This window comes from Triticum urartu, chromosome 5A (assembly GCF_056163025.1).
Source record: "Triticum urartu cultivar PI428250 chromosome 5A, HENAU_Tu73, whole genome shotgun sequence".
NCBI lineage: Eukaryota > Viridiplantae > Streptophyta > Magnoliopsida > Poales > Poaceae > Triticum > Triticum urartu.
In genome coordinates this window covers 609523514-609538685 of record NC_141877.1, presented here as the reverse complement: position 1 = coordinate 609538685, position 15172 = coordinate 609523514, and the positions used below count along the sequence as shown (strand labels likewise).

General features: G+C 44.9%; 1 protein-coding gene across 1 annotated transcript; it reads left to right on the top strand.

Annotated features, from left to right (window-relative positions):
* The first annotated feature begins 11406 nt into the window (after positions 1 to 11406).
* Positions 11407 to 12493, top strand: LOC147973325 (uncharacterized). Its single transcript, XM_087524957.1, has 4 exons — positions 11407 to 11635; positions 11729 to 11818; positions 11918 to 12057; positions 12158 to 12493. The coding sequence occupies exons 1-4, from the start codon at positions 11407 to 11409 to the stop codon at positions 12491 to 12493; spliced, it is 795 nt and encodes a 264-aa protein (XP_087381083.1).
* Positions 12494 to 15172: the final 2679 nt, after the last annotated feature.

The following is a 15172-nucleotide window of genomic DNA, read 5'->3' as shown; positions in this document are numbered from 1 at the left end:
GCCAGAAGATGAGATTCTGGACCGGCAGATAATCCGGCGATCCAAGTCCATGGCTGTCATCAACGGTGAGTTGCATCATTGCAGTGTATCAGGAGCTTTTCAACGTTGCGTGTCTCCTGAAGAAGGCCGTGAAATTTTGCGGGAGATCCACGAAGGAGATTGTGGTCACCACGCTAGTTCAAAGTCTCTGGTGGCTAAAGCGTTTCACCATGGTTTCTATTGGTTAAATGCTCATGCTGATGCGAAGGATCTGGTCAGACGATGTGATGGTTGCCAAAGGTTTTCAAGACGTGCTCATGTACCGGCTCAAGAATTGAGGATGATTCCAATTACTTGGCCGTTTGCGACTTGGGGGCTGGATATGGTTGGGCCTTTCAAAAGGTCCAAAGATAAGAAGACCCACCTCCTGGTGGCGGTGGACAAGTTTACCAAGTGGGTGGAGGCAGAACCTGTTAGCAAGTGTGATGCGGCCACGGCGGTTCAGTTCATCAAAAAGGTGATTTTTCGGTTTGGCTTTCCACACAGTGTTATCACAGATAATGGTACCAATTTATCCAAAGGTGTTATGAAGGAGTTCTGCGAACGGGAGCACATCCGGCTCGATGTTTCATCAGTGGCACATCCACAGTCCAATGGTCAAGCAGAAAGAGCTAATCAAGAGATCTTGAGAGGCATCAAGCCCCGGCTCATGGTTCCTTTGCAGAGAACGCCGGGTTGTTGGGTAGAAGAATTACCATCTGTGTTATGGAGCATCAATACAACACCCAACAGATCAACAGGATACACACCGTTCTTCATGGTTTATGGAGCGGAGGCGGTTCTCCCCAGCGATGTCCGTCATGACTCACCTCGTGTCACGGCTTATGTTGAAGCGGACAACGAGACATCACGACAAGATGCTTTGGACCGGTTGGATGAAGAGCGTGACATCGCAGCCGCCCGGTCGGCGATTTACCAGCAGGATCTTCGTCGTTATCACAGTCGCCGAGTCAGAACCAGAGCCTTCCAGGAAGGAGATTTGGTGCTTCGGCTCATCCAAGATCAGACTGATATGCATAAGCTATCCCCACCTTGGGAGGGGCCTTTCGTGGTCAGCAAGAATCTGCACAACGGGTCGTACTATCTGATCGATATTCGAGAGCATAAGGACTCACGTACATCAGAGGAAGAGACTAACAGGCCGTGGAATATAGCTCAGCTTCGGCCTTACTATACCTGAGCCATTGGCTATACTTATGTACATACAATGTATATATTATGATTAAATATAATAAACCGGAACCTCAGCTAAAGCGGGGTATCTGTTCTTTTACATCATGTGAGGTTCCACGGAGTTGCTCTAAAGCGGCCTCCGGTTTACCCCTTGAGTTCGCTTTGCTAAAAGCATCGTGTTATATCACTTGGAGGATTGGTCGTGTCCGAACCAATACCATGCCTCTTGATAGGCGAAAGCCACCAGATCACTTGGGGACTTGGTCATGTCTGAACCAGTCATGCCTCTTGATCGGCCTAGGGCCACAGAATCACTTGGGGGCTTGGTCGAACCCGAACCATGACCATGCCATTTGGTCGGCATAAATGCCACAAGAATCACTTGGGGACCTGGCTAACTAGAACCATAGTTACACCTAACGGGAGCTTGGTCGTGTTTGGCCATGGTTACGCCATTTGATCAGCTTAAATAAATCTTTTTGGCAAACGTTTTTGTCGTTACTTTTGCTTCATACTTTTCTTTGAAGGGGGGTTTTTTGCTTTTCATTGTGTTTTTAAACCGACAAAGTTTTTTAACCGATCAATTGACGGAACACAGTTCACGTCAATCCGGAGACTATTTGCCCGGTTTGATCCTTGTTGTTAATATCCTCTTATGGAGTAACACGGTGTTTATCACAACCCGGCACGGTTTATTATAAACCGGCACAATATAGAAGGAGTTATCAGTACTCAAAATTTGGGTTATCACCCTTACTACAAAAAGTTGGTAAAACCAACGATGTGATTCAATGTCACAGGTATGATATATTTCCTATTTGATTATACATATATACAGGAGTCGTTATTTCCTCCAACAGTGTGGGTTTGCAAAGCTCCGCTTCAAGGTTGGCCAAGCCAACTTCACACTCAATGGTGGCAGAAAGTATTTTGGAAAGTTCATTACCACAAGAAGAACAAGTTATGCGCGAAGGCATATCAACATCAAAGGTATCAGCTAGCCTATTACAAGGCAACATGGTGCCCATAATAACATAATTGTTTTTCACAAAGGAGAGACAGTTTTAAAACCGGCTTCCGGTTTAAGCTTGGCCACCAGCCTGGCCTGATGGTTGTGGGTCATCCTGCGCCGCTTCAGCTTCCGTTTCTCTACCCAGTGGCTGGAAATCCACAGTTGTCCAGTCAATTCCCATCAATGCTTGGAAATCAGCTTCGTCATGGATTAGCGAAGACAGGTCAATATCGGGAGCGTAAGTATGCTTACGGATTGGAGGGATCAGGTTTTCCGATTCATGGATCGGTGCAGCTATTCGCTTGTTCTGGCTGTCATATTGGGCTTGATAATGAGACAAATCTGCTTCCTCAGCCAGTTGACAAGCTAGCGGACGTACCTCCCGGTTTATGGCTCGCAGATCCGCTTCACCAAATTCTGACCCATCTTCCTTCAAACTGGGATAACCCTGAGCCGCTTCAATAGGATCAAAATCCGGCACCCAGGCTTTTGCCCGGATTAAAGCATTGATTGCATCGGTTCGAGCAGCAGATTTCTTCAGCTCTTCGACCCGGGCAGGAAGCACTGACAGTTTCATCAAAGTATCTTGAATCAAAGTGGGCACCGGTTTGTTATGAGACGCGGTAGAGATGATCCGCTGGGCACCAGTATACAATTGTTCAACCAAGGTATAGGCGGCTTTCAATTTCTTCCGCACATCTGACCCCAAGCGACCAATGCGTGTCCCTGAAATACCATAAAAGGTTAATAAACCGGCGACTGTAAGAAGGCAGAACCAATTCAGAAGGCAAGCTGGCTTATCAAAGATAGCAGTGGTCATGGCATGAACGTGCCGCTTTATGCTGGTCAGTTCATCTGTCACTGGTTTCAGTGCAGCCTCGGCATCCTCTGCTCGTTTGATCAAAGCGGACTTTTCAGTGGCCCAATCCGCCCGTTTCTTCTTGAAGTTCTCCTTAAGTTGTTCCATGGCGCTTAAGGCACTGGCCAATTCCTCTTTCGCCTTGGAGGTTTTAGCCTGTTGGGTTTTCAGGTTTTCTCGCAGATCGATGACTTGGCTTTCTTTTGCCTTCAGCTCCGCCTGTAGGCATACAGATATATGTTTCAACAAATCGGTAGAAGGATTCAAGTCCCAAGCTTAATACAAGTATTCAACTTGGCACTTGGGGGCTAATGCATATTCGATCTTCATCTTTCAATTGTTTACAAAGTCCCAAGCCCAATACAAGTATTCAACTTGGCACTTGGGGGCTAATGGCTATTTGATCATATGTATTCTGATGCGGCAGTTTTAATTACTTAAAGTACCGGTTTAAATACGCTAAGTTGAACCGGCCCTTGGGGGCTACATCAGCAAATTTCAAAGCATCAAGATTTATATTATTAATTCCCGGTTTGAAAGAATAGTTTAAACCGGCCCTTGGGGGCTAGGAGAGTCAGCAAGAATAAAAGCATACAAGCAGGAAGGAGCATATGGAAGTTACCTCATATTTATATTTCATCATATTAACCAGACCGGCTTCATAGTCATGGCTGGTATACAGCCGGTTCAGATAGCCAGAATGGATATCTTGGGCGTTCAGAGCAGAGTAAGCCGTCAGATCAGCGTTCCACGTGCTTTTGCCAAAAGCAGCAAATTCTTCCTTGGCAGAATGTTTGGATAAAGCGACAGGATTGCTTGGTTCAGCATGACCAGTGCCAGTAATGACAACCTCATCATCCTTGGTACCGCCGGTTTGCACTGGAACTATTGGCTTCTCAGTAGATTTTGCTGGACCGGTGGAGCTTTCAATCCGGATGGAACCTGTGGGCTGTTGGATAGGGCCTGAGGTATCAACAGGTCTCTCTTCAGCAATAAGATCATCATCTGGCTGCGGTGGATTGTTGGGAATATCCTCAGAGATAGCCGCTTCAAGAATGTCATCTTCTTCGGCCGCTTTGTCCAGGCGGGCCTTCTTGCTTGGCCTAGGTTTGGCCCTGAGAAGAGTAACCAAATTAAATACAGCATGTGTTGTAAGGCAATGTACTGCAAACATCACAATAAATATGGCTTACCCAAGCACCGTTTTGAGCGGCGGGAGCTGAGTGGCCGATGACTCGCCAGAAGATGAGTGGGAAATAACCTGGTAATCGGAGTCAGATGGATTAAGAGGTTGACGAAAGCAGCCCGCTTTAGGACAAGCACTGATAGGCGAGTTAGAGACCTCGGAATGACGTTTCTGAACCGGACTGTTCGGTAAACCGGCGGAGGTAACTACCTGGCCGCTGTGCCGGGTGGTGCGGCGAGCCTCATGTTGTTGAGTCTTCATAAGAAGTTTAGGATCCAAATAAGCAAGAGGATGAGAAAATTTAACTTTCCGGTTTGCCTGACGGATTCTTTGTGAAGGCAAAGTTTCTGAATCGGAAGAGAGAATAATTACCTCTGCAACATCCGCGTGGCTGGCTTCGGCATCATCCTGACAAATATCATCATCAATAAGACGCATGAAAAATAAACCAAGTGAGTCAAGCTCTACCTCAAAGTCCGGATTATCCACCTCATCATCAGGGGCCGGATTAGAAGATGCAGTGGTTCTTTTCCTGTGGGCAGTCTTCTTCACAGCTTTAGTTTTTTGTCGGATTGCTCTTTCCGGTTTGTCTGCCTTCTCTGGTTTCTCCTGCGGCAGCTTTTTGCTCCAAAACGGATCATCGCCCTGATTATACAGACACTGATATTACAAACAATGACCACACATATCAATAACAGATTCAGCAAAGAGAAAAATTAAAGTCTTATAGCTGGCGGTTTGTTGGTGGCACAGAAGGGAAGCAGGCCGGTTCTAGAGCAGACATGTTTCGGTTCATTCAATATCTTGCGCACAGCCTCTGTGATTTCTTCACCAGAGATTTGGAGTTTTGAATGTCGCAGTGGGTCATCAACATTATCAGTATATTCGCACATCAAACCGGGGCGCTGACTAAGGGGCAATATGCTCCATGATATCCAACAGCGAGCGAGATCAACACCGGTTAAACTGTTGGCCATAAAGGCTCTGAGCTTTGACAGCTGGGGAGCATATTTGCTTCTCTCCTGGGCAGTCAATCTCTGAGGAAAAGGGTGTGTATTGCTGAGCCGCTCCGGACGAAAGCCAGGCAAGGGATTCTCACCAGCAGGGGAGGTGTCTTTGCAGTAGAACCATGTCTGATTCCACTCCTTGGGGTGACTGTGCAGCTTGGCGTGAGGGTATGTGACCTCTTTCCTTTTCTGAATTGCCATGCCACCCAACTCCGTATTAGAGCCATCAGTAAACTCGGTACGGCGGTTTAGATGGAAAAGATCTCTGAATAATTCCACTGTGGGCTCCTCTTGAAAGAACACCTCACAGAGTACTTGGAAGTGGCACATATTGGTAACAGAGTTGGGGCCAGTGTCTTGCGGATGGAGTTGAAAGTCGGCTAAAACATCCCGGTAAAATTTAGAACCGGGCGGTTTAAAGCCCCGGGCTAGGTGATCTACGAAAACAACAACCTCTCCTTCTCGAGGTGTGGGGGGGCATTCTTTGCCAGGAGCCCTCCAATGGATGGTATCTTTGCTGCCCAAGGCGCCAATCAGGACTAAATCGTCCAGTTGATCCTCTGTGACGCGAGAAGGAACCCAATTGCACTCATACACTTGCTTGGCCATGATGGAATCTACAAGGTAGAAGATCCCGGTTCAAAAATGCATTTGATCAAGATACGTTGGTATGGACAATGTTAAACCGGAGACAAAATTATCTGAACCGGAGTTTCATGAAGCAACCAACATCTGGCGGTTCAACAAGGGGACTAATGGTATATACCGGTTCGTAAAAAATTTCTACAAAGTTAAACCGCCTGACCTAAGCATTGAATAGTCAAGACTGCAGATGGGTAAGTACACAAAAACGGATTTCACAAGATTATACTACAGCTTTGGATCTGGAACATGTTTATAAAGGAGATAAATATTCAAGGCCCTAAAGGAGCAGTACCGAATCAATAAGCAAAGGTATGGATAAGATCTATGCTCTTAGTATGCCGGACAGTGAAAACGGAGGATAAAAACTATCGCTACACCGAGCGAAGATACACAGACTCGTCTAAGGATCTATCATATGAACAAGAAGCAAGCGATGAACACGGGAAGAACAGGGAAACTCTAGAACAGATCTATGATGGAAAGGATAGAAGACTTACTGGGGCTGAGGAAGAAGCGGAAGGTCGCCGCGGTGCTCTGGTGCGTTCAGGGTGATGCAGCGGCCAAGGTTGGTGCAGAGGTCGACGGCGGTGGCGGAGCTCCGAAGACTGGGCGACGCGAGGAAGAGGAAGCAGAAGGGCACGAAGGGTAAAAAAGGAATGACCCTTCGGTCCTATTTATAAAGCAAGGGGCATGGGTCAGGCGCGAAAATCAAGGAGCCGCAAGTTTGGAAACAGAGCGGTCGCCTCGATTATCGCTGATCTATTAAACAAGAAGGTATCACGGATAGTTTCTTTAGGATAGATGACGTCACGCCGATTTACAGCAATCAGAGAAGATGACATCACGGCGGTTCACCAAACTACAAGAAGACGTTGAAGATGAAGTTTTGCTAAGGATTGACATGAACCTGTTCAAATCAATCTGGGGCCTAATGTTGGGGATATTACCACTGGGCGTAAACCGGCCTATCTGGGTCGGATTAACTTCATCAGTAGTTAAGCATGTTAAAGCCCATGAAGATAGATGAGGGCTCAAGACCCATAATCGGCTGAGCCTGTAGCCATAAACCGGCGTCAATATGTAACTTGTATTGTAAGTAAGGAATAAGTAGAGACCAAACCGGACACATCTATGAGCCGGTGTTGGGACTCTGTAAACCGACGGGCGTCACCCATGTATATAAGGGGATGACCCGGCGGCGGTTCAGGGACAACAGACAACAACTCGAGACATAGGCGAAGCTTATTTGCTCCCTAGTCATCGAAACACCCATCAATTCCATCACAACTAGATGTAGGCTTTTACCTTCATTGAAGGGGCCGAACTAGTATAAACTCTCTTGCGTCCTTGTGTTCGCTTTAACCCCTTCAAGCTAACCCGTAGCGATGGCTCCATGACTAAGTCCTTTCTCTAGGACATCTGCCGTGACAAAACCACGACAAGACGAGTATGAGATATTACAGGTTTAACTACGAAGAGAGTTATCCAGCATGCAAACAAATGCAGTAGTACTAGACAAAACATGGAGATAATGATGACAGACACACGAAGATAAACTGATGAACATAATATGAAGTAAATACAACACTGAAAGAGATCGGGTGAATAGTCAGTACAGATCACGAAAAGATTATTGAAGGAAATGCAGTAAAGTAGAATGAACAGTGGTGCTCAAGGGCGACAGAGAGACTTGGTAGACCAGTTCACTCTTCTGCCAAAGGGCTACATCTGGTTGGAGGGGCTGTGAATTAAGATGGAAGATAAACTCTGTTGACCCTATTCTCCTTCAACTCAAAGCTGGTCAGACTCCAGTTGATTTCACTCGTGGTATATCCTTGTCGGCGATCTCCAAACCTTCGGTCGACCTTCGCGAACCACAATCACTCTTGGTTGCTGAAGATCTGGCTCGGTGAAGACAGCAACTCTTCAACACTCAAAATCGAAACCTATTCGTCTAGAGAGTGCGCAGTGCTCAAGAGTATTAGGTACAAGAACTCTCACTCAGAACTATTGTGATGCTAAACCACTATCTAAGTTTGGGCTCTTGATTTTTCTCTCGGTGGATCTTAAACTCAAAATCAATCTCAAAATCTTAAGCGAGCAGCCAACAGGGCCGATCCTGAGAATTTAGGGGCCTGGGGTGAAACAATAATACAGGGCCCTTCGGGGCCCTTGGCATAAATGTTTAAGTAGTAATTAACATATGTACATACAAAATTGTATCAAAGAAAAACAGCCAAGTTCATCCAAAATCAATGTGCATATTGAATAAAATAGACATAATACCATCACAATTCCTTTTAACGTTCTGAGATACAAAATCGCTAATGATAGTATCAATATCAATTTCATCAAGCAATTCTTTCTGGATACTTTCTGCCTAAGTCTGACATGATGTGCTGAAATTAAAAGGAACCATTAGCTTTTAAAATTAGTGCAAAGCTATGTTAGATAGAAGATCAATTACACAAAATCTAGGGCATAGTATAGTGCATTCTCTCTAATTTAGTGTGGCTATAATTGTATTCTTTGCGTTGTGCGCAATAATTCGAGGGCGAGTGCCGACAATGCCATTATGCAACAATTCCCTTCCCTGTTCGATCAATCGAGATTCGAGAATTTAGGATTAGAAAACAAATAGGAAGAATAGCAAAATAGTACAAGCGAAGGCATAGGGCATTGGGCGCTATTGCGCAAGGAGACGTGCTCGTACCTGTCGTAGGCGCATAGCGCGGTGTGCCCGCATCACCACCGTTCGGCACGACGAGAAGACCAGGAGAGTGGAACCAGGGGTCGAGCTGTCGAAGACGACGAACACTCGAACAGGTAAACAAAAAGAAGGAAGGGATGAAAGTCAAGAAATCAGAATCAAGGTCTAGGTCTGATCAATCGCGTGATCCGAACAAACAGGGAAACAAGCGATTTGGTTTCCACATTCGTCTCTGCCTACATGCAAACATGGGCCGGGCCTTTTTTCCATTTTGCTTCTATGTACGGAAGGCTGGATTTCAAAAGAAAATTCGTTCTAAACATGGGCCCTAATACTACGTATGCATACCTGAGAGGGGGGCCCTGGCTTTGGTGGGCCGGGGGGGCTGCCCCATTCACCCTGCCCAGGGCCGGCCCTGGCAGCCAACCAACATTGTTGGAGCGGTGTGGCTATTTATAGCAGCAGCCTTCCCCTATGGGAAAAGACCAAATTGGACATCGATAGTAGCCAATGGCCGAACGACACGAGTCCAATGGTCGGATTCACATCGGTAACATTACCTGCGGAACACGTAATGGTAACTCCTCGGTCCAAGACAAATCTCTCGCAGTAAAGAAGATCACAGTCTCTTGCTGGCAAGTATTTGCTCGGAACACAAAGAGATTTCTCGTGCAACTTTCATAGATTTTGGCTAAGCATCACAGTGGATCTAAGCAAGCATCGAGAAACTATACCTCTCTTAATAGTATGGAGGTCCTATGACTCAATAACAGAAAAAGAAGAACGAAATGAACACTATGTCTTCACTTTGTCTCCGAGTTCCATTCGCTGCAGTCCATTTCTTCGGATGACCATACCGAATCAACAACTTTGCTTCAGCAGAAGATCTTGGAGGGGATAATTCCTTCTTATCAGACTTCTCTTCTTCATAATTTCATCAAGTACAACTCATTCTTCTCTGCAACGCAGATATGCTTTGGTGAAGTTTCTCAAACTTGACAACGGAGATAGCATTCTCTTCGGTTATGTATGGACTATTTCTCTCTGTATGCACTAGCAAACAAATCAGTCCATACATGTTTCTGTCAACAATCACCAAAACACAAGGTAGGAAGATATTGCACCAACAATAATTTTGTACAAAAACAACCTGCATACACCTCATCTTATAAAATAAATAGTGGCTTTCGGTTTAAATTTTTATTGAATATAATCATATTGCAGATGAATTCGTTGGTACCAGACTACTTCGAGAATAATAGTGTATTTTACCTTTTACAAGCTAGATTTGCATAAATCTAACTAGTCAAGTTATTTTTGTCACCACAACATGTACTCTAGAATATTCACATTTAACTAAACATGGATCTAGTTCACTGCAAAACAACCCTAAATTACTAAGTTATCTTTGACTGGCTAAAATTTTAAAATGCCTTCATCACTAAGCAGATGATATATTGACATAATTGTTTTGAGTATTTCTCCTTATTGCGCTAGATGAAGTTTATCAAGGAAGCCTGACATGACATCATTGTGCCTTCAAACACCAATGTTTTTTCTGTAACAACAGTGGTATTGGCAAATCATGCTCCAAACAAAAGGAATATTTTTCAAAGCAAATCATTGGCAAGATGCCTTTAACATTTTTTAGAAGTCTTTGTTTTAAAACAAGATTAGTTAAAATTGGCCAAACCCTATTAGGCGCTTCAGGTGCCGTTTGTAGGGGAAATTGCAGACTCGCACACGCCTACTCCTCCACTTGGGCTCGGCCCATTTCACTTTTTTTTTTCTTCGACCGCATGCGACACTGTTTCATTTTTTGGAAGTAACCCAACTGGTGTAGAAGCTTCCGTCTAGTTTTGGGAAGCTTCTAGAAGCTTCTAACATGTTTTTATTATTTTGGGTTTCAGGACGGTTTTTATTCTGTTTCCCTTTTTCTTTTCTAAATGGATGAACTTTTTTCAAATTCGCGAACCTTTTTTCAAACACGTGAACTTTTTCATCTTTTTTTCGAACCCGTGAACTTTCTTTAATTGAATGAATGTATTCAAATGTAGAAACATTTTCCAAGGATGAATTTTTTTTCCAAAATATACAAAATTTTCAATTTGATGACCTGTTTTCAAAATCGATGAACTTTTCTCCAAATTCATGATTTTTTTACAAAAATCTATGAACTTTTTCAAATACGCAAACTTGTTTTCAAATTTGCAACTGTTTTAAAAATCATGAATTTTTTCCTAAATTCTTAAACTTTTTTGACTTTGTGGACGGCTTTTCAAATCCGCTATCTTTTTTGTTTAACTCATGAACTTTTTTTGTTCTTTTCGAACTTTTTTGAATTTTATTATTTATTTATTTTGCATTTCTTCCAAACGACAAGGGTGGACCTGTCAACTGGTCAACCATTAACCCTTTTTTTTTGAAGGTAGGTCAACTGTTAACCGAAGGTGCGCCCTGGCGAGCTACCGCGTAGCCCGTTTGATGGGCCGGCCAATGACTACGGGGAAGTGAGCCGAAATTTAACTCATTTTGTTTGGGCCACTGGCTGAGCTATCCAAAATACATTAGGCCCATTTCTGAATCTGTTCCTGTCTTCTTCCCCCCAAAATCAACCGACCTGAATCTCTCTGCTTCTTGAAATCAGTTACACCGGGAGATGCTCTGTCCGTCGTCTATATACCCTCCCTCCCTCGCCTTCCGTCCTCCCCTCCCACTGTTTCTTGTAGCTTCCTTCCTTCTCCTATTCATCGGAAGCTGTTCGACCGAGGCGAGATGGCGGGCAAGCGGAAGGCCGACGACAACCTTACCGGGACAAGGCACCCGGCTGCGCGGAGGGATCCTACATCCGGCGACGACCTGGCCGGTACATCGGCGAACACTGCAGGGCCGACGGCGAATGCAGCCGGCGACGGCATTGCTGGGATTTCGCCGGACATGGCGTTCCTGTTGGAGGTGACTTCAGGCTACGGCTACGCCGCCGGCTCTTCCCAGTTCGATGGAGGTGGGTGCCCAAGAAATCAAAGCATAAGACCGAGCGCGTCGTTGGTTCTTGCGTTTCTTGGATTGTGACATCCCGTACCTTCGTTTCTTGCAGCTGCTCGCGGGGCCGGGGGCGGGTCGGGGTACAGGGGATTCTCCCAGCCGCCATCTCAGGGGATGCTCCGGCCGCCGCTGGGCAATCCAGGTGAGTTCCCTCCCAAGAAAAGTGTCAAATTCTTTCTGATCCCTGCGGTTCTTGCTTCTTCATTGACGTCGGAGTTCGATTTCTTGGTTTCTGTTGCAGCCGTTGGGAGTGCGCCCTTCCCGTACCGGTACCACGCGCCGACCGGCAATGGTTCGCTCGCCGGCCTGACCCAGAGCCAGATCGCCGGCCCCAGGCAGACAGGAACAGGGCAGCCGCTCGGCCACTCCGGCTCCGACGGGGTAATTTGCTATGCATTATTTTCCATTCATTCGTTATTTGGGCTTGTCCTGCAGCGATGAACTCATTGATTTCTTGTTGGATCTTGGCATTGGTGAGCAGCCTTCTTCGGCGATGTCTTGCGCCAGCAACGTGCTTCCGCAGCACCCGGAGATCCGCTACGTGCCTCCGCGTCCAGTCCCCAGCTACGGCGGTGCGACTCAGGGTCAGGGCATCGCCATTGGTCACCAGCACCAGCCCCAGCTCGACCACCGCCTCCGCCAGCCTTCTTCTGCAGCGCGAGCACAGGTTGCCGTCGGCCCGCACACATGGGGACCATGTGCTCGATGGTGCCGTCTTTGCCCAGCGCCCGCCACGCGGGTTTATTGCTCGGCGCCCTTTTGCGAGGTTTGCTACAGCCGTCTCTTCGTCAATATTATTGGACATTGTTATCTGTGAGCTTGACATTATAACCAGTAAGCTTTTGAGAAAGATGTGCACGTTCGCACTGCACGTGATATCTAGACATCCGATGAGTGTACGGCATTACTGTGAGAGTGAGAATGTCTTGTGAACTCTGGCAGCCATTTCTGCTTGCTCTGTTTTGACTTTTGACAAAGATGCTGCCTTGAGTAGAGATGATTCTTGTGATGATACTCGTAATGGTGTGGCCAAATGTCGCAATACATACATACATACATACAGTAGATCAGTGCCACTTTATATTCGTTGATCTTTGGTTCTTTTCTGACACTTTTGAATTTGCCTCAAGTGTTTGCCTGGTTCACTTTCAGTTAAACCAGGTGAATACTCAAAGCTTAGTAGATACAGTACTGATTATTCAGCTTAAGCCTACATTTTGTTATACAAGTGATGATCAGTTCAGACTCTAACAGTATGCTATGGCCAATACATATGATAGATCATTCAGAGGATTGTTTCCTATTATACGTATTAGAGTTTCTAGTGTTGCCCTCATTTGTTTGACTGGTGATTCAGTTTCAGTTAAACCGAATTACTACTCACATTATTTCCGGACTATGTATCTTCAGTTCTAAACTCCAGAGTTTGGTGATAACTACACCTGATATCTAGGTTTTCTCTTAAGAAAGTGCTTCACCGTGGATTCTCCTGATGGTTTATGCAATATACATAAACTTATGCCAAATCTTCTCTAATATCATTGTACTAATGATGTACATTCGGAGTTTGTTTAGGAAAGGCCTTCATGGCTAGTTTATTAAAATTAAAACAGCATTACAGCGTCTAAGACCTTAGAGACGAGACAGCCTCAGGAAAGCAAAGTCTTATTACAATAACTAAAATTTGCTAGCACATGTGCCGCTGGTTGCAGAACGAAAACAATGCTTAAATTCAAGCTTCCCAATTAACGCTGAAACACCAACACACTCTGCAAAAAATGCTGAAGCCGCATCACACCATTTTGATTGGATAGTGCAAAATTCAATCACATTAAGAGAGTCTGATTCCGCCTCCACACGAGAAAATCCCAGCGTATTTGCAAAATGTTCTGGAATTTCAAGAAATGTGCCTATTTTCTTAAGAAATGTTTGTGTTTCATAAAAGTTGATAATTTTTTAAAAAAATTATGTGGTTTGCAATTTGCGTAACATCAATTTCTGGCAATTATTAACATTTTTTTTAAAAAGTGTTCAAAGTTGTACAATTTTCATACACAATTTGAAATTACAAAATTGTTGACAAATTTTGAGAAATCGTTAGGATATAAGAAAATGTTCATGTCGATTGACAATGGTGGAAATTGCAAATAACATAATCATTCAAATTAGGAAAAATTACATGCTCATGGATGCACCCATCTGGCCTAGTCTATCACACTCCTATGAACTTGTGGGTTTTTTGGACTATGGACAAATGAGCTCAAATTCTGGCGGCAGTCTGACACAGACATATGAGGCATCAATGCCAGGTTTGAACGAATTCTGATACTGTATGCAAGCTGCGTCACGTCCAGCCATTTATCGACATTTATCACCGAGAAACCCCCCCCCCCCCCCCCAAATGCAAGAATTATCGAAAACTCGAACAACTTAGCATGATGCCTTGAATTGGTCATAGAAGCTGGTGAAAAAATTGGGGTCATTTGATGGATGGCAAAAAACAACGTGCTTTCCAACGGGGCCGGGTGGCGTTTTTTTCTCTCTCATGTCTGAGCCCTATTCAGTCTGTCCGCCCAGATGTACAGGAACAAAGTGGGCCTTCGATTGTAGATGCTTTACTTAGTCCACTGAATCAACCAGTTTCTTCTTCAAACACAGCTCACTCATCGTGTCTAAAGTAGCCCAGCACAACAGATATTTAACCAAGTTTCTTATATCTTACCAATTAGTACAGAGTGCGAGAGTGCATACTGTTGGACACTTTAGAAATTTTCTGATTAATTTAAGACATAACAAAATCAAGACGATAATACTAATAACATTATTCACATATTGTAAGCTAATCACATGAATGCAATTAATATGCACAAAACAAGCTAATTGTCAATTCTCCTAGCGAAGGATCACAAAGGGTGCGGCTCCAGAGGCTTGCCCCCTCTACGTCCATTATTATGTGCATTTGTATCATTATTTAATAAGATAAATTGATAAAATAGCATACATATTCAAGTACTCTAGTTTTTACCCCTCCCCCCTGCATTTACGAATAAATAGAGGGGGAGGGTTCCCTGGAATCTAGAAATATGAGAAGATTCCACAACAGGAAGGCATTCTTTTGGACCAAACCTCATCATTGATTGGGCCGGACCGGGTTTTAGGCCCGGCTTGTAAAAGCCCGACCTTCAAACTCCAAGCCTGAGCCCGACCCAAATCCTAAAAATCACTACCTTTTCAAGCCCAAGCCCAGCCAAACACATGCCTGAAACCCAAAAACCCGACCCAGATGACACTTTTTAGCACCTCCATGTGCAAGCCCGACCCCAAACCCAAAAAACTGCCCCAAATGATGAAAATGATAAACCTCAGCCCGGCTTGAACTTCCTTTCGGGCCAGAAAGTGGGGCCTGAGCCCGGCTCGAAAGCCACGCCCGACCCTGCCCGGGCTGCCCATGCGTAGGTCTATCCGAGATGAAGAAAATCCAACTAAATTACTATGT